At 42.5% G+C, this 20412-nt stretch overlaps 1 protein-coding gene and 1 long non-coding RNA gene across 2 annotated transcripts in view; one reads left to right on the top strand and one right to left on the bottom strand.

The window, feature by feature from the left end:
• Nucleotides 1-4092: 4092 nt before the first annotated feature.
• Nucleotides 4093-20412, bottom strand: part of LOC119161997 (nose resistant to fluoxetine protein 6) — a 118932-nt gene continuing 102612 nt past the window's right edge. The window contains exons 10-12 of the mRNA XM_037414484.2: nt 18976-19165; nt 9009-9151; nt 4093-6744 (exon numbers count right to left, since the gene is read on the bottom strand). Coding sequence (XP_037270381.2) covers nt 6568-6744; nt 9009-9151; nt 18976-19165 — 510 coding nt within the window. The 3' untranslated portion in view covers nt 4093-6567. The remainder of the gene's footprint in view (nt 6745-9008; nt 9152-18975; nt 19166-20412) is intronic.
• Nucleotides 15501-20412, top strand: part of LOC142776345 (uncharacterized) — a 266778-nt gene continuing 261866 nt past the window's right edge. The window contains exon 1 of the long non-coding RNA XR_012887466.1: nt 15501-15729. This is a non-coding gene — a long non-coding RNA (uncharacterized LOC142776345). The remainder of the gene's footprint in view (nt 15730-20412) is intronic.

The raw sequence follows: 20412 nt of genomic DNA, 5'->3' as shown, positions 1-20412 counted from the left end.
ATCGGAAACATCGACGGGGCGCGAGGACCGAATGATCCGGAATTTTTGGGAGAACACCCCAAGATAGAGCCCTCGCCAACCCAGCGACCGCGAGATACAGTGGAGGAGCAGCCCGTGACGGATCTCACTAGAGCCCAAGGTGAAGCCGCGGAGCAAGAGACAGCGAATGAGAAGATGATCGTGTTGAATGAGTTCACGGGCTGAACAACTGGACTTACTTCGGCTCGACCTCAACTGACCGACAATGTAAAGATGACGGAGTCGGCCAGCCAGGCCCAATGTCGTGACGCGAACAAGCGGGTGAATAACCGAGCAGGATCGGTTGAGCGTCATGACCCGTTAGCAGTGTCGGAAGTGACAACGATGGCTGAGACGCTGCCTCAGATACCGTCATTGGAAGGGGCACGCCGGAACAAAACGAGCAAAAACAATAAGAGATCGAGAGAGCACCGCAAGAAAGGGCGCAAGCGCTGCTCGAAATACACAGGATAGGTGCTGAGGTGGGATCGAATTGTGTTTGGCAGGGCTGAGTGCCATATGTTGTGTTAATGTTCTTGTTGTCCTGTGTCACAACTGTATGTCGAGCGAGTCAAAATGTTGGTTACGGTGATGTGATGTGTAGTATTGTATAATTGTTGTAATGAGAGAACTTTGTACATTTGTATTGTTTGGAATATGTGATGGAGTGTTGCATTCATGTACCTGTGGCTATATTTCATGTGTTGTGGAATTGAATTGCAATGTACAGTTGTATTGAGTGATATATTGTGAATGTGACGTGTCATGAGCGACGGACTATGTTACAGTCTTTAAGTGTGTGGTGACTGTTCGCGCTCGTTTGTGTGGTTTTGAATATTATGAGATAATATTCTTAAAGTGGGGGGCAGTGTCACAGAACGAGCGCTCAAAAAGGGCGCGCCGCCAAATTCCCGCTACGAAACGCCGGAGTGACGCCGCGAGGTCAAAAGAAAAGGAGAAAAAAGAAAAGAAGCTCCCCGGACACGCTCCCTCTCCTCTCGGAAGTGTGGCTTCGCCGACGAACCTCTTCACCCCACATCGGCGGCCGAGCAAGCACTCGAAATTTCTAGAAGGAAAGAGGCGTGGTCATGCCGGGTTGAGTCATCCATCGCGGACGGCCTTCGAGCCGTCTCGTTCTCTACCCAGCCTTCGCTGCGTATCGCGCCGACGAAATGACGAGAACTTTCTGGAATCTCACGCGGAGGGTATTTAATCGAGCAGCCTAGGTGAGAGATCAGGAGAAGACCGAAGTTAGCGCCAGAGCGCGTAGGGATTCCGCCGTGTAGTCGGCGAAGGTTTTGTCCGTGGAGACAAAGCAGGAGAAGAAGATGATTTCCACCTGACGGGTGACGACTCAAGCTACAGGCAAGAGTGTGTGTTTACCGCTATCGAGCGAAGACGCGTGGCAACAGCTGCGTGTGTGAAGCCGACGTGTTTCCGGCGAAAAAGTTTGAAGCTTGGAGAGTGACCAATTGAAAACGTGAGGTTTCCTTGAAGAGAAACTTCGGCGAGGTTTCCTGGAAGAGAAACTTCGGGGGCGACGGATCGACAACAACGCTGGGCTTTGAGTGAGTGATTCTCGGAAGAGTATCATCCAGACTTTTGTTCCAAGAACTTTGGACTGAATAGGTTTTCTATCTCTCTAGTCTTTAAGTGTCTTGGTTGTTCAATGCGTGTGACTGCATTGTAGTGCGTATTGTTGTCTGTGTCCGTTGTTTCGAGTGTGGCTGACTGTACTGTGTAGTACGTTGTTTGATTGGAGACATATTGTACTCAACTATTGGGGAGTGCGCATTCTTGTTCATTGTTTTCGATCTGCCATTATTGTGAATATAATTTTGTTTGTTTATCAACTCTCGGCTCTGAGTTGTTCTTTGGGCCACAGCCGGCGTCCACTGGCGCACCAAAAAGGACCACTTCTAAATTGTCCACGCTTTCGTGGTGCGGTTCGGGGGGCCGATACTTCGGCTCTTGGAATTAGCCCGGCGATCGCCTCCCTAATTAACGGGACCTGTGTGACAGACGTTCGTCTATAATTCATCTCGTCATGACGCAGCAGGTTATTCACCTTTTTATATGCTTTATGGCCGTTATCTGGCCTTACCACTGGACACCATACTACCGACTACTGCACCTCCGCCGTGCGAATACGCACGTGATGCTATCGCTCGTGCCGACCACGCACGTCAGTTTGCCCGCTCTAGGCTGTTTGCTTCAAAAGCAGCCCAGAAGGCTCTCTACGACAGCAAGCATATCGATGTTGACTTTTCACCTGATCCTCTAGTTCTTCTCCGGTGCCCAGTTTGTCGTGTTGGATTGTATGAGAAGTTGCTATGTCCGTACAAGACACCTTAACGTATCATGCGACGGGTAACGGACGTCACCTATGAGGTCATTCCTGTCTTCGGATCTAGCCTGTCCGCAAACACCCCCAGTGACGTATTCCACGTCAGTAGGTAGAAACCATACCACCCTCCTTCTGAGGAACACGTATAAAGTGCGCCGAGCCGGTGCTTTTACAACCGGCGGGTAATGATACGTAGTTATCGCATGAAGGTTGAACCATTCTGGGGACAGAAGACGACGAAGAGGACTGACTGGTTTGCTTGCTCTGTTTGCTGCGCTCTGATTTTATCAGCGTAAATAAACTGGTAAATAGTCACATCCCATCTCAACTTACAAAAAATATATTAAAAAATTACCAATTTTATGAATAAACAACTGCACAATGGTTTCTTAATAAGCTTACGTGCCCGTATACACACATACAAAAACAATCTTGCGAGTGGTGCGATGGCCAGTGCATTACCTGTGTGAGTTAAGGAATAGTTTGGCACTAACAAGTGTACGTCTTTAGTCTTTCCTCTTATTGAAGGTATTGTCACATGTTCATCATTTAGTGAACACGTAAGAAAAAGCTGGAACCATTTTTGTTCTTACCGATAAACATGGCATCATGATAAATTTTTATTGAGGCCTTCTTTTTTGTGACACGTTGGTCGATGCTTCGAAATTCGCTATATTTCGTTCCTTAATTTTATTCAACGTGTCCCTATTTTAGGGAAAAAACACGTCAATATTTTTATTGAAAATTCTGTGGTTGGTAACAGAATGGTAAGTCACTGTTGATTTGATTGATTTATTGTGCGGTTTAACGTCCTAAAACCACTACATGATTATGATAGACGCCATTGTGGAGGACTCCGGAAATTTTGACCACATAGGGTTTTTAACCTGCACCCAAGTTTAGCACACGGGCGTACAGCCTTTTCGCCTACATCGAAAATGCAGCCGCCGCAGCCGGTATTTGATCGCGCAACCATCGGGTCAGCGGCCGAGTGCCTTAGCCACTAGACCAGCGCGGCCGGGTGTCTCCGTTTCTTCTAGCAACACAAATGGCTTTGTGGCAGTGTTCGCCATGGATATATTGAAATGTTTTAATTGTACCTCGCGCGGCTGTTTGGTATGTGCACACATTGTCATGAGGTAATGCTTTTTATGGATCAGCACTGGCTAATGGAGGGTTTTATCAGTGTGACCTTGTGGATTTTTAAGTGTGTGCACATTTATGTAAGCTGAAAAAACTTAAACTGCTATGAATTAATTTGTGGTGCATTGCTACTCTCTATATTAGCGCACTGGTTTCGAACTAGATGACAGCGGGTGTTCATGTTCACTGAATAGGTAACAACAATGAGTGTTCTAATGGGCTTGGTGTGTCACTTGAATAGCTTCAGCTTATAACGAAACGACAGGCACACTAGAAGGCACAAAAAGATACGATGAAGTGCTGCTAGAAAGATGTTTATGTTCAAAACTTGGGTCGCCTATATGCTGAAATTGTCAGGCAGACAGTCAAACACGTGGTTTACTCAGAAAATGGTCCAAAAACCATTCAAGTTTAGCGAAGTCGCAGCATCTTCTGAGCGACACCACGTATTCAGATGTCTGCCTGGTGATCCTAGTATATAAGCGGTCTGATTTTGAGTTTAGGCATGTTGTGACTTGTAGTGCTTACTAGTGTCCGTGTGTCGTTCCGTGCTACACTAAAGCTGTATAAAAAAAAGTCGTAAATATTGAAGATACTTTTATTCGAGGGCAGCGTTTTTCTTAAAAAAAGTTATTTATTTATTTACAGAGTACCTACATCGCCATATAGGCATTACGTAGGGGGGGAATAAAAAACAGTCAGTACAAAGGAATTCGTAGCAAAATACATAATGCACATAAAAATTGAAAATAAAAAAGAACCACCGCCACATTTATCAAAACATAATAATGCATCACAAAATACATTTTCATACACACAGAACATACATAATGCAAGAAGAATTTCACAGCATAAAAAAATAAATCAATATTTGTTATATTAACAAGATCATCACTTAAGCTGTTCTACTCTCTTATTGTTTTTAGAAAGAAGGAGTGGAAAAAAGTATTGGATCTGCATTTGAAGGTAGATATCTTTTTGCTATTGTCACATCGAGTGGATGTGTAGGGGGGTTGAACAAGGTAGCTATGGTGATTCATTCCTGTGTTAGAGTAATATATCTGGTGCAACAGTTTAAGCTGTAGTTTCTGTCTACGTACACGTAGCAGATCCCATCCCAAAGTAGCCTTCATTTGTGAAACGCTGGCGTAGGGGCTATAATTATTTAAAACAACCTTGCCGCTTGATTCTAAAGTTTTTCTATTTTATTTATAAGATAGTCTTGGTGGGGGTCCCATACTACGCATGCATAATCAAGTATGGACTTGACCTGCAAAAAATATAAAGTTTCCTTGATTTCGCGCGTCGCCTGTTTGAAATTCCTTCGAATAAAGTATAACATCCTTCTACCTTTTGCTATGGCCGTGTCAATGTGTTTGTTCCATGTAAACAATTCATTAAAATGAACACCGAGATACTTATAATCGCAGTGTGTGTTAATAAGTACGCCATAGATGTTATATTGATGAAATGATTTGAATATTTTCCTTGAGAAGCTTACACTGCAACACTTTTTAATTTTTAAATTCCTTTTCCATTCTTTACACCAGTCCGCTATGTGATCTAGGTCAGTTTGCAAAACGCAAGTATCAGATTCAGTCGTGATTTCTCTGTATATGACGCAGTCGTCAGCAAATAATTTTATGGGTGATGTAATTTTTTCAACTATGTTGTTTATGTAGATTAGGAACAGTAAGGGTCCTAAAACGCTCCCTTTGGGAACGCCCGAATTTACTGCTATGGACGAAGATTTGACATTATTTAAGACAACGGACTGGGTTCTACCATTCAAATTATTACGTATCCGCTTTTGAACCTTTTTATTTATGCCCAATGCAGCAAGCCTTACATCCAAGAGTTTATGGGACACTGTGTCAAATGCTTTTTGGAAATCTATAAAAACCGCGTCTACACGACTATTGTTATCAATCGCTTTGGATAGGAAATGCTGAAATTCTATTAGTTGTGTCTTACAGGAATAACCTTTTCGAAAACCGTGCTGGGAGGGAGTAGAGAAAGCGTCTGAATCAAGGAATTTAAATAAATTTAAGTATACTGGTATGTAAAATGTGTTCAAATATTTTGAAACATACCAACGTTAATGAGATCGGTCTGTAATTTTCTCTGAGTTTTTTATCCCCAGATTTGAAAACGGGTGTAACGTTTACTGCCTTCCAATCTTGGGGAATAAGACCAGTTTCGAGGGAGAGTTCATAGATGATACCTAAATATGGAGCAATAACGTCATGACACTCTTTGGGAACTACTCGGGACAGTCCATCAGGTCCAATGGCTTTTGTTGCATCTAAGCGGCGTAATAATGAATCGACGCCACCAACATCAATTTGAATGTCTGGCTTAATATTGCTCTGGGCGGCATTGTTTAGAAGCGATACCTGCTCGGCAGTTTCATGCGAAAAACTGATTGAAAATATTGATTAAAACATTCTGCCCTCTGGTAGTCTGACGTCATGGCTTTGCCGTCGACAGTTAAGGCTGGTATAGATATATCTTCTTTTTGGTCCTGCTTTACATACTTCAATAATGCCTTTGGGTTTTCTTTTATGTCTTTGCCTAATTTAACAAAAAAAATCTTTCGCAGATTTCATTGTTACCTTTATTAAAATAGTTATTTCATCCAAGTGATTGTGGTTTACCAAACTAGAATTAGCAGAAAATATTTTATAAGCGCGTCTAGCTTTCATCATCATCATCATTTATTTGACCCTTAAGGGCCCCTTAGGGGCATTACATAAGAGGGGGGGGACATTTTTCTAAATAGAAAAACAAAGAAAACATAGAAAGTTGTACAAACACAAGAGCAATACTTTTGCAGGATCCGAGAACAGACAAGTTTCCTGACAAGTTTGCGTATTTCTGCGTGATGCGTTTTCTTTTTACGCAAGCTTTATGCGTTTTCTTTTTAGGCAAGTACCCACAAGGAACATGACTTTCAACAAATCCAAGCATGTTGTCACGAAATGTTGCATTTAGTCATGAAGTCACTGAGTTCTACGATATTTCAACTTGTGTTGATAAATAGTTACAACAGGGATATTTCATGCTCTTTCTCCCACAAAATGGTGCTCCTCTTTCGGTTCCTGCATGGCTCCTTGTTTCTTAATCCACCGCATGAACACCATCTTTTCCAGATGCATAGTGGGAAGCTCGCACGTAACACATAAGATGAAGCTAAGTATGTGGCTCCAAACTAGGACGACGAAGCAGTTTGACACCTGTGCCAGAAGAAAAAAATAGATCAAACATTGGTTCTGCGGCCATGCCCTTTGGTGCATGTCCAAACATTGTGTTCAGCTGTGCACCTTAGAAATATGTGACACGAATGCAAAATATTGCACAACATTCCAAACTGGTCCTTGAGCAAGTGTTTGGGTTCTATAGGTATATTCAAGACACCTCATTAGGTTTAATGATGACTAAAGGATGTTTCCTCTTTATTATGAGCAAGTGACAAACGTCTCCGCGTTCTTGTTTGCAAGGGGAAAATTCTAAATGTGTTTTATACCATTGTCACACCTCGCGTTGTCATATCATAGGTCTTATTCATATTAAAGGCTTAGAGCTAGAACACAACTGTCTGAGCTGTTCTGTGAAATTATATTTGTTGTAAATATGCGTTGTGCTGCAGCCACTTTCCGTTATACACTGAAATCGCTGATGGTACGTGATGATGCAACGTTGCGGGCGGTGACACCATTCGAGACAAGATAATGAGTCGATCGTGCTAAGGGCAACCAAAACATTTCCTATACATATTTGATAATTCAAGAATGCCGCTCCGGTCCTTTCATTGCCTTCGACCTATAAGTTATTAAGATTGATCGCCTTCTTTCCTATTCTGCTTTTTGAGACCAGTCACTATAGTTAAGCATCGCAATAGGGGAGCACTGGGAACCATTGTAAATTTTTATTATAAACTACATATTTTAAAGATTTGAAAACCTTTCAAAACAATTCGTATTCATAGTTTAAACAATATGTAACGTTTTGTTATATTTTCACCAGAAAAAAGTGCAGGTGCTAAGGAGAGGACCGTCCTCTCCATCTGATATGAGCAAGTAACGGTGCCTTCTAACACTTTTTGAGCATGCTCAGAAAACGCTGCCGATCGGTAATAGAGGCTTCCGACAACACGCGAGCCAAATGTTATCGCGCAGCACGCGGCCTCACGCGCTATCACACTGAAAAATCCGTATATTAAAGAAAGAAAAAAAAAGCGCTAAGGTCACCAGGCACGCGTGACGTTTTTTCTTTGCCCCGGCCGAGAGGAGAGAGAATTCACTTGCTGCATGCGACAAATATTTGTAGCTCTGCTAGCAGTAAAACAATTCCTAATATTTTTGCGGCTGAATTCGTGAGGCAATAGGCGGTTCAAATGAGTTCATTTCATGGTTACTTGAAAAGGTGTTTCACGGCTCACTTAAAATTTGACTTTGCGTGTTCTGCATCGACGGGTGAACCACACTCATTTTACGCGATCAGTGATGGTTCATTAAATGTGTGTACGTGAAAACTCGCTCCAAGCACAACTTTTTTGACGGCCGCTCTTCTTCAGGACATTTTCGTTTTTTTGCGAACCTTCAAATGGGTTCGTATATATAGATATCATCACTACTACCATAATCATGCATCATATGTGTCTCCTGTAATGCCCAATCCTAGCGTGAAGCATTTCGTAATCTGCAGAAGTTAACATATACAAGACAAGCGAAGACGCCGCACTAATCGCGCCTTCTAGCTTGCTTTCTTTTTTCATTGCGTGTGCTTTTGTACGCGTTCAAAACACTGTGATTTGAAATAAGCAGTGCGATAGCTTACAGTATATTCCCCATTGTCACTCTGCCCCTTTTACATTGCACACCATCTTTCGTATTTTTGTGAGTATTTCCAGGTTTGAACCCTGCAGACAGATGAAACGCGCTAAATTGAGACAGTGCTGGTCAGAGTCTCTGCTATCTCGTTCAATGTGTGGTTTCTAGGGTTTCTAGTGGTACGCAGTGATTTCGAAATTTGTATGATTTCAACACGAGATCTATCTCACGGGTACAGTAAGCCTCGCTGTCTCAATACTGGCGATTATTTTCGAAATGGTAAATGGACAGACGAAGAAAGAAAAGTGGACATAAAAAATTCTACTCTATTGCCAAACGTAGCATATAACTAACAAAAGAGACACTAACAGACTTGTTTGACAATCACAGTTGATTGGGCAAGAACTGTTTGCCAAACCCAAGCATGCAGTGTTTTACAATCGACATTTCACTCGTATATCCCCGCTCAAAACTGTTGTGCGCATGATATACTCTAAGATCAAATTCATTTTAAGTGCACAATAATATGCAAAGTTTATATTCTACAAATAGAGTGTAGTAAGTTATGAGCCGAAGCGAAAAAATGCCTTGCGTTTTACAATAATATCGATTTTCTAACAATTCTTTTCTTTAATGATATGTGTTAACAATATAAAACCTTTACTCACCAGCGTGAAGTGAGAATAGAAACTGCGTTCTCTGCCTATACGGTACATTAGATGATAGAAAGGGAGGTGTACGAGGTATACGCCGAAGGAGAGCCGTGCTAGTGGCACGAATCCATTCCACGAAAGAAACTGGTTGACAAATCCTGCATCGCAAAAATATTGTAAGTGCACAAACGCAGACTATGGGCAGATTCAAGCTTTCTACACTGTGTATAACTTACTACCGGTGCAACATAAACGTACATGAACTACTTCTTTACATTTTTATATATGTACCTTGTTTAGAAAATACGCAAAAATTGTGAGAAACTGAAAGTGCAAAGCTGCAGGAGATCATTGTCGTACTCGGCGTTTATTTTCATCGTCCCATACAGATAAATGCAATAGAATAAGGCCAGATGGGCGAATGAACATAAGCAGCCAAGTAAAGCCTTGTTTAGTACAGTGCAAATAGTCTATGCCTGTAGCCATATTTCTTATTTTCTGAGATTTTTATAACTTTTATTTAACACGATGTTCCAGGTCGATCAATTAGTCTCGTAGCTTGGCGCAACATGGTTATCGCAGCAGTTTACGTAGTGGTGTTAGCACGAACGAGAACTTCCTCACTTGCACAGCACAGCAAATGGCACCAGACATTTATTTCGGTTCTGCACCGGTTTTGTAGAACCCGAACATTTACAGAACACTACATTACACCGAAGAGGCGAAACACCTGTCGTGAGGTTACAAGTTCTGTAAGAGGGCGGTTTGTATTTTATGCGGTGTGCGATATCAAAGCCGAATAGTAAAAACACAAAAATAGGTCTTTGGGTTCGTGTGTAGAACAAATATCTCAGGACAATATTTCACGTGGTCAAGAACCGTTTCTCACAAGCCATGGAATGATATGCAACAAAGCCAATTCATTTCTAATAGCGAAACAAAAACCATGTTTCTGTTTTTCTAGTGTTTTTATAACTTCTCATTTCGCTGCCTACATTTGTCAACGCCAGGGAGAATTTCGCGACAAAGGCACATAAGCACACAAAGATAAAAAAAATTGGGGGACGCTTAGGCTTTGCCTTTAAGAGTTTAACGCGACGGCGAAATCGGTCCCTAATGCACCCTTCAACAGCTTAGTGCATACTTAATAATATGTTTTGTTAGATACACACACACGCACACAAACACGCGCACAGTACATTGGACCAATGCGTGCTATGTCGCCAGATGGGCTCCTTTTCGTCGTGACACCTGTCCAACACACCGCGTTAAAGAGACCCTGAAATACTTTTTCAAGATCACATGGAAAGAATCCACTAGAAGAGCTTATTTTCTCATTAATTTAACGCCGCAAAATTTTAAGAATGTGTCCACTGCGAATGAGTTACAAAGGCTTGTCGCATGCTGCAATTGCATTATCTCTTCTCTCGTCCACACAAAAGCGCTGAAAGATTTTCAGGGAGGGGTGGCAGGGCAAAAAAACTACCACGCATCGTGACCTCGAGCACTTTTTTTTCTTCGAGCTCGCGGCATTTTCATTGTGATCGGGCGCGCACGCGTGCACAAGTAGCGACCTCCCGCGGCTATCTTGGTAACTTGATTTTTGAGTCAGACACGCACAGACAATTTTTCGCTCACACCCAGCGGGGCCAACGCCGGCGGCGGGTTTTCTGCGACACGACCTCTCTAGCACTATCGCGTTAAAATATGCATCACCTCCTGTGTCGATGATAGGCTCACGCCCGGGCGCGCTACGTGGTTTACTGAGAGAGGAAACTTTCGAGTCATTTTCACCTTTTGTCACCTAAATGTAAGAAAGTACCATAGCTTACCCCCCAAAAATTGTGGGAACCTTAAGCTTCGCCTTTTAGAGTTCAACGCAACAGCGATATTCTGTCCCTAAAGCGTACACCAATCAGTAAGTGCGTAATATTTGTTCTATGTTGTTACCATATTTATTGTATAATGTTTCTAATATTTCTTGTATGATATTACTACAGAAGTTTAAATTGCGGTATACTACGAGCTAATCAATAAATAGGAAAGAGTCTAGTGCCAGTGCAGGTTTTGGATAAGACCGGCATTCTGTGTAATGGGTAATTTGCTTTAAACCATGAGTTAATATGAACCCTATATGTGGTCCTACGGGAGTACGCACAGTAACGTGTGCACCTTTTGTAATGAAACACGTACTTCCAAGGATAATCACAATTTCTGACGCCCAATGGGCTTGTACCGTGCAATATTACTGCAACATATCTTGTAGTATTATGTAGCCTGTGTAAAGGACCTGCGTGATTGTAAAGCGTGAACGTTGTTTCCACTGCAGTTTCTAACAGAAAACGGAGTAAATGATTTTCATTGTATTTCAAATTAGACGGATAAATGTGTGGTAGATCACGTGCTTGGAACGCAAACGGCTTGCGTTCAATTCTCACTCAGACGTGGATATTTTAAATATTTTTTTGCATTTTTCTCAATTTTTCGTTCACTCAGACAATGACGATTTTTTGCTTGCAACCAACGACCCCCACGCCAACAATGAGGCCGACACCTATATTTCTGTGAAATGAGCTGTCTAACGCTAGAGCATTATTGAAAAAAAAATAAAACAAAGAAATGCACCAGCTTCTCAACGTACGCATTGTTTTCATGCATCAGTGGGCAACAAACGAGCGAGTAAAAGCAGTTCATTGAAAGTTGAGAAACAAAATAAACAATAGTTTGTTAGTGAGAAACAGGTGCTGTCTATGCCATGAAACGGAGACTCCGTTGACTCACAACCACAAATACAGGCGGTAGTTGTGTTACCCTACACAAACAGAAATATGAAGGAAAAAACAAAGATCCCTGAAGATCACCAACACTTATTTGCGCAAACATAGAATTAGTCGAAATAATTGCGCAGTTTACCGATAAATAGTGCCGAAAATATATGGCCAGCACTCGCGGCACGTTCTCACGTCCGTATATTAACATTTGTGACCTTCCATGGATCAAACCTTTCCAGGACATTTCACAAACTCATTCCCTACCTAGACTACCTCACTTGTTATGAAATCCCTTGTGCCAGGGCAAGAAGAAACGACTGCAACTGCAACCGACCATACCTTTCAAACAAGAGCGGAGCTGCTTATACACACTCTCTTCATATATATATATATATATATATATATATATATATATACAAATATAGATATACAGTGTGTGTGTTTGTGTACTCCTACAACAACACCAGCTGTCTTTCTGTCCACTGTGTCCTTTTTTTCTATAATATTATTCGTGCGCTGAAAAACATGCCAGTGTGGACACTGCTTCCCGAAAATCTACGTTGTTCATTGGGGGCGTAGTTAATTTGTTATCGGATGCTTCCCATCATCGGTGACCACCTTTTCATTTTATGAGAGTGCTTTCCAATGACGCAATACGTGATAGAGTAGTCACGCCAATTGCAAACTGCGCATGTGCTGAAACTCGCGTAGCTGAAAGTAGTCCCTGCTGAAAGCCCTCTAATGGCACATTCACCCGTGTTACATTCAGGCGTACTCAAGACAGTACAATACCATTCGCTGAGAAGTTGGTTGCTGTTGTTTTTAGCACGCAACTGAAACTTCCCTGCTACAAGCCGTAGAATTACATTTGGCTCAAACCTTTCCAGAAATCATCAATACAGACAGAGTTTCATCTTCATTGTTCATATGATGTCGACGCATTTATCTCTCTCTTTCTCTTTCCTATGTTTATTATGTTGTTAAGTACCTTGTTCTGAAGCTGACTACTTATGGGTAGGCGCTGCTGCAACAAAGAGAATAGTATAATTGTCCCAGCTATCGATGCACTCAACAGTCGCTGTCTTGTCTAGTAGAGCGACAGCAGAATGAGAATTCCGCATTCTTTTGTCGCAGGTGGCGGGATCGAATCCTAGCTGCGGCGGCTGCAGTTTCGATGCACGCGAAAATGCTGCAGGCCCGTGTGCTCAGATTTGGGTGCACGTTAAAGAACCTCCGGTGGTCGAAATTTTCAGAGCCCTCCACTGCGGCGCCACGTCTCTCATAATCATATGGTGGTTTTTGGACGTTAAACCCCACATATCATCATTATCACGCATTCTTTCTTTCACACTAGTATGTAGGCTAGCCTCTCATCGAATTAGCTGCTCTGTTTCCACAATTTTTCCTTTTTTTATCTCTGCCCATTATGGTTTCAATCTTACCACCGATTTCTTTGCTGCCATTCAGATTAAGTTATGATGAGATGCCCAAAATTGCCACTGTCTAGAACGTTACCTTCGTTTTTGTCATTCAATCAACCATATTTTGACAGGTGCTACTAATATGACATCTACAATATTCAAAAAAGTGCTTACTCTTCACTGAAATAGACTTTTGCTCCCCATTTTGCTCAGTCAGCAGTGTTTTTAAGAACGAAGCTGTTTTAGCCAGCCTTAGTCTGTCCAACGTAGTCGAAAAGTCCACGCTACTATGTCTCTAAATCGCTTGCAAGGTTGTGTCAGCTTCGCTGATTCATAGACGGCTAAGCAACCAGCTCGACTGCTGCCCGTACAATGCGCGCCACAACTTCGTTAACCCAGACGAGACGTCACGATCAACTGCATGCGCTTGCGCTCCTTCATTTCGTATATAGCTGCCACATAGTGAAAGGCGCGTGGTGGTGGAGCGCCCAGCGCACATACGGTATAACCAAAGGAAGTTTGCACTTCCGATGAGAAAGGCGCTTACCGAGCATTGAGGTTGTGCTGATAAGTGGGACTGCTGGATCCGACTTGTTTTCTATATTTCACTACGTAGCAAAGTCAAAACGGCGAGAATTGACTGCGCTGGACTCGACTGAAACTTGGCATTCCTTGGCACTACTTCATTTCACTTGGCGTTAGTTAGCCGTACAACATATGGCGAAGACCAGCTTGAAACCGATCAACTTGGCTGTGTCTTCTGCCTTGCGGCACTAGTCAGAGCAATGCCTGGCTGTTACATGAGATTTCAATTTCTTAATAAAGGCCGAGAAGTCGTTCAAGTTTACTGTGATCAAATTAGCTGTGTGAAAAACAGGGGACGGCTGTATATGGCAATCGATACCAATGAGAAAACATCAAGGAGGGAAGCAGGAAAGCTGTCACAAACGTCTGCCATCCTCGGTTCACCCGCGTGCCCCGTCGTCCAAGGAAGGGCGCCTCTGTGTTGGGATGATGACATCCGGTGACTGGCGACGCAGTGACAGGTGCGATCGTTTTTTGGCCTAGCGGGATACTACCGAGATTTCATTAGCGATTATGCAACATTGACAAGCCCGTTGTCTTACCTCACCGGATAGGGGCTTTGAAATGGGGTCCGGATCAGGAGAGCCGTTCGTTCCGCTCAAGAAATGCCTGACGACCACACCCATGCTGAAGCTTCCAGATTTCGAACGACAGTTTGTCATACTGACTAACGCATCGGACAGGGAAATCAGAGCGCTGCTCCTCCAAGAACACGAGCAGAGTCTCCACCCGTGGCCTATGCTAGTCGAAAGTTGCTTCCCCGAGAGGTAGCGTACTCAACTGTCGACAAGGAACTTCTTGCTCTTGTCTGGAGAGTGGAAAAGTTCCAGGCTTTCTTGTAAGGGAGACGTTTTCTTGTTCAGACGAATCATGAACCTCTAAAGTTCATTCAGGGGGCGAAATATTTCAATGGACGAGTCCTTCATTGGAGTCTTAAGCTCCAACAATACAGTTTCCGAGCACAATGCATAAAGGGCTCAGAGAATGTAGGGGCAGATTACTTGAGCTGAGTCGATGATGAGGAGGCCTGAGTGTACTTAGGTTCAATGAAACGCAGATTATCGCGTTGTGCATAGAGGCCTATGACATCGTTTTCTTTGGTTTGTTTCATTCAAGCCATATTGCCACATTTAAAAATTTTTGCATACATTGATGCGTCGTATCTTAATAATTTTATCTGAAACCTTTTTGTATCACTTTGATTTGGAATCGCCCGGTAAATGTTTTGTTTTAGAAGAATTATGTGTAGTGATTATCTTGTGATCCGTGTCATGATCGCCCGAAGGAGTGCTTCGAATACAGCTCCCTCGATCTTAGCAGTGTGTGTTATTTCTTGTTTCACGTGTGTGGCCATGTCATGGTGCGCGCGTTATGACTTTCATCGTATAGTGAGTCTGAAATATAGCGTGTCGTTTGTTCTCTGCGATGTCGTCCACGTTAGCGAAATGGTGCGCGAAAAAGAAAACGCGTTGGGTGACGACTGAATTACGAAAAACTGTCGAAGAGTGCGCAATTTCGGTTTCCTTGAATATTACGCAGCAATAATCTTGAGGAGGGGGCTGTGTCACAAACGTCTACACTCCTCGTTTCACCCACACGCCCCATCGTTCAAAGAAGGGTGCCTTTGTGTTGGGATGACTTCCGGCGGCGCCGCCGCGCGTCTTTCCTACACCTGTACCACAAGGAGAACATGTGTCGAGTAAAAAGAAATGACCTCTAGAAGGAACGGGACGTCCCGGAAGAGTTTGGATTGCATCAGAATTGGCAGTTGACGTGCAGCCAGCAAGAAGTGCTGTCGTAGGTGTCGTGAGTCTCGTATAGGCGGCGAGCATGGAGTGACCCGGGCAACGTATTGAGACGGCTGCAATACCAGTACCGGGTACCCTGGTCCTCTATTATGCTGGCGAGATCTTCAGCGACACCCCGTCAACTCCCCTACGTGTACCTAGAGCTGGCGTGGTTCGTATGGAACTTTTTATTGTGACTTTTTTAAACTGCTATTTTATTAAAACCAGCTTTTACTTATTTGTAGTTGTGTGCACTGCGTCGCACTTAGAAATTCGGAAGCGTGACCACGATCGTTTTCTTGTAAATTTTCTCCGTATCTCCTTCAGTTTCATCATGTTCTTATTTGGTTAACACTCCACTTATTTGTGTTTTGTCTGTACCTGTTGTAATGTTCTTTTAGAGAATAGTTTGTTTCTTAGCTGTTCTTATCTGTCGCGCGAACTTTTGTTGTTTTCTCTTAAGTTATTATTTGTAATCTTCTGTCTATTGCCCTTGTTTTAATTCAATGCTTTTTTTTTGTTAAATTGAATGTCCGTGTCTGCTCTATGAGTGCGTCAGTCAGACTCATACGTCACCACACGTGAAACCCAACACGGGTCGATCGACCTGCTAATAAATTTGGGATGTACCACTTCGAGGCCTTTCAGGCGTCGCAGGCTGAAGCGTAAAGTGTAAGCCAGCGAGTCTGCCGCACGTCGATGTTAGATCGGTGGGGCCTCACCCGAAGTGTGTTACAAAAGCACAGGAGACAGAATGTGGCGGCATACTTCAGCCTACGCCCCATAGAGGAAAGAAGCGGGCTCCGCTGATAGCTGGAACGCATGCGATCTTCAGTTGATATTATTGTGGTCGATACACCAAGTGCTTGTTCTTTTTAAAGACGATAGTCTTTCTTGGGGACCTCCGACGCAAAAATTTTGGTCTGTCTGTCTGTCTGTCTGTCTGTCTGTCTGTCTGTCTGTCTGTCGTTCTGTCTGTACATTTGTCTGTTTGTCCACCTTTAACGGTGCCGGGTACTCTGAATGGCACCGTTCAAATTATGCTCAAATGGCCGACCCCATCCGCAGCACCCACCAATATTGCTCAAAATTCAGCGTTAATACTTGTGCGATTGTCAATTAAAAAGCAATTATTGCGCATGTCTGAGGCACCATAACAACACGTATATATTCTGTATGTGGGTCTTTAACTAGAAAGGGCATGTATAAGTAATTCTAAGGACCGTAGCGTTTATCACGCAGCGCTGACTATGCAACGCTTGCACGAAGAGGCAAGTGTTTCCAATGCTTTGCTAAGATGACACGGTGGTGGCACGTACCCGTCACCTTGCGCTCTACACCTTATCACCCCTGAGATGGGCGCACACGCTCGTCTCAGAGCCACAAGCTTTGTTTTCCAAGATAACTGCCAGATGGCACTCATGTCTCACGTGTGGCGTGACTTGATACGCTAGTTTGCCTTCGTTGCACGCTTGAGGAACCAATTTTCTTGTGCAGAATACCAAATAAACGTTTTGTTCACTTTCTCCAGACGCAAGACTATCGTCTTCCGACGACGTTTGCAGTGTACCATGCAGATATGGGGCAAATTTTTTTAGCTTAAGAACAAAAAAGAGAGTGATTAGAAATCTGAGCTCCACCCTTTCTGCATTTGATGGTCGTCTGTCTATGTCATTGCGTGGTTCAACTGCGGTAGTGAGTACATACAGTGCCGCTTTGTTTACGCTCTTAGGTTAATTACAGCATTTTGCGGAAGTATTTTCAAGTTGTTTGTGAACGTTCAATTGGTAATGTCAAATTACAGGGGTTCCTAAACCTAAGCCACGCCTAAAGCATTTTAATTGACTAAGTCTCATGATTTTTCGGAAGTTAAGATTAGCACTGATGTCCGTAAGTAGGGATCATTAGGTGCAATAATCTGAAGCTCGCAAGTAGCAGTAAAACTAGTTTACCCTAAAGGCACAGGGTAGTATAAATGTTTAGAAAAAAATGTAAATTTTGTTCTTGCCTTCTTTGAAACGCTACGAGTTTGTGTCAACATTGTCTGATGTCGCACACATTTTTAGGCTATTCGATTGAGCCAAAAAGACCATGTATTCGATACCAACTGACAAGAAGCGAGCCCTGTTTTCTTTGATGGTGCACAGCCTGAGCTTTCTGCGTGAAACTGAAGAAATCAAAGCACGTAGTTTGCCTAGAAAATATTCTAGGTACTTAAAACAGACGTTGCATCTTTCTATTTTTTTTAACACGCATGGAAGTTACTAAGTCCACTCACTTCAAGCGTGAAAGACGCACAGGGAGATGATGATCTCTACATTTTTTTAGTTTAGTTTTGACGGCGAATATATTCATGTGTGGACAAATCAAAGAAACTGTAGAGATCGCAGTATAATTGGAAATAAAGAAGTTTCAGTAACAAGCTAAAACTCGACCTGGAGCACTGATGCGAACACTTCAGCAAATACTCAAGCAAGTAAGCGTTGTCCTCATTACGCGTGGCCGCAACGACAAAGTGTTACCTGCAATGAAACTGTCTATGCGTTGGTCGATGTGGAGCTTATAAAAACAGTGATTGCGAGTAACTGTGTCTGCACAAAATGCATTCGTACTATGGCAATCGTATAGAACAATGTAAAATACGTTCATCAGAAAGAAAATCTTTCAGAATGGTGACACTCTAACTTTACAAAAATCCTGCCTCGGTAAAGTAAACGATCTGAAAGCTGTTTAGAAAATCATAAAGGCGCAGCATTGTTATTTTGTGGCGTGGGACTGATTGCCATCGACAGTACTGGTGCAAAGAAGATGCATGATATGGCAAAACAAACCAGGGTACAAAAAAAGCAGGACAAAGAGTTGAAAAGACTGTTTTTGTGGTAACTGTAAGGCAGCTTGTGAATAATTAAATTGTTCAGTACGTCTTTTTCTTGAAATAAACATAGAATGAACACGTTCTCCTATGTTAACTTTAAAGTTAACTTTTGTACATTTGTGCGATTATCTCAGCTAATGCAAAGCATAAAAAGATGACTTTTTCATCAGAATAAAACAAACATCATTACAAAAGTACTGATAATAAAACCTATACGTTTGCAGAGTAGTCTAATTTATTTTGACGGTATTTCAAAAAACAATTTTTTACTTGTTTCCATTGCTTGAAAAATTGCCACAATATGGACCCTTGAAATGAATTGGTAATACATATTTCGGTGACAAGAAATAAGCTGACGAATAAAATGAAACAATCACGAGAGCTTTGTATTTAAAATAGCGTCTGAGAAAAAAAAGCCTCAAAGAGGCCTCAAAAAACATGAAAAGTACTAAGGTTCTACTAGTGGTAGTTTACATACCAATAATCTTTAAGTACAGCCACACTCTCAAAACTTACCACAGATTTTCATGCATGTCGTCTTACCTCCTCTACCTGTGGTGCAGGCGAACGAGAACCAAGAGATACAGACAGACCACAGAACGCGGTCGAAAAACGCAGCGAACATCCTTTTAGTTTCGCTTGCCTGTCCTCCATTGAGGTTCCAGTCGAGCTTCATGTACAAGCAGCAAAGGCCACAGCATAAGGCAATACACCATAAGAATGCCTGGATAGACTGCGTAAACCCCGCGGGAACAAAGTACAGCAGTTAACAACCGAAAACACAAAACTCATTTACGAATACCATTACGTTTCTTAAAGCACCCCACTTAAGTGGGCACCTGAAACATATGTTAACACCGCTGCACTATATACATATCTGAAACCTACTGTTATTTATTATTCGTTTCTCTTCGAATCAAGTTACTCTTTTTTCTCAGTGTCACTTAGGCGTTTCCGAAAACGTGTGGAATTAAGCCTTGAGTGTCTGCGTAAACCATCCAGGGAGATCCTACAACCACTGCGGGTGCGCAGTTTGCAGAAGAGTCAGTTGTCATACCGACGTCCCTCTCTCTCTTGTTTCACCTACGCGCGTTTAAATGGGAAGCATTTCCTTGCGTCCTCCAAGCACGTTTAGAATCTATCTATCTATCTATCTATCTATCTATCTATCTATCTATCTATCTATCTATCTATCTATCTATCTATCTATCTATCTATCTATCTATCTATCTATCTATCTATCTATCTATCTATCTATCTATCTATCTATCTATCTATCTATCTATCTATCTATCTATCTATCTTTCTATCTAGACGTGTAGAACTTTTAGATCTCTTCGCCACTTACATAGTGATATCAGTATCAAAATTGGTAAGGCATAATATCACGGTATGATGACCACAAAAGACTACCCCATAACATGAAAATCATGACAAGTATGTATTGAATGTCATGATATACATTTTATAATCTTGCTGCTTTCGCGACGGTTTCGTTCGCACGACATATTGCAAAACCAGTATGGTATAACAATAATGTATGGCGAACATAGGTGATAGACCCTAACGTCGATAGCAAGACATGTCTGTCAAATAAGTCATGTCTACATGCGATACGCTCATGGTGCACTCACGGTCATTTCACAATAGCTTCACATAGACAAAATGTGTTATTACGTGACGTTTATAGACGACGAAGGCCAATTACACGTCCAAAACTGGATAACCATGAAGTGCGTGCCATGTAAAACATGGCTACATGCTACGCTCATAGCGAGCTCGCAGCCGTTTCGCTAGCTTCGCTTATACTAAATTTGCTAGTACGAGGCTTGAATGGATGACAAAGATACATGACTGGTGCAAACACGACAGTCGTGACATGCGTGTCTTGTAAGAACACCACAACATGCAGCGCTGATAGCGCGCTGGCGGCCATTTCCTTAGCTCCACATATACCAAGATCCGTATTACGTGACGTGA

This window comes from Rhipicephalus microplus, chromosome X (assembly GCF_043290135.1).
Source record: "Rhipicephalus microplus isolate Deutch F79 chromosome X, USDA_Rmic, whole genome shotgun sequence".
In the NCBI taxonomy this organism is placed as follows: Eukaryota; Metazoa; Arthropoda; class Arachnida; order Ixodida; family Ixodidae; genus Rhipicephalus; species Rhipicephalus microplus.
Note: the sequence above shows the minus strand (reverse complement) of the source record. Positions and strands in the feature narration are given on the sequence as shown.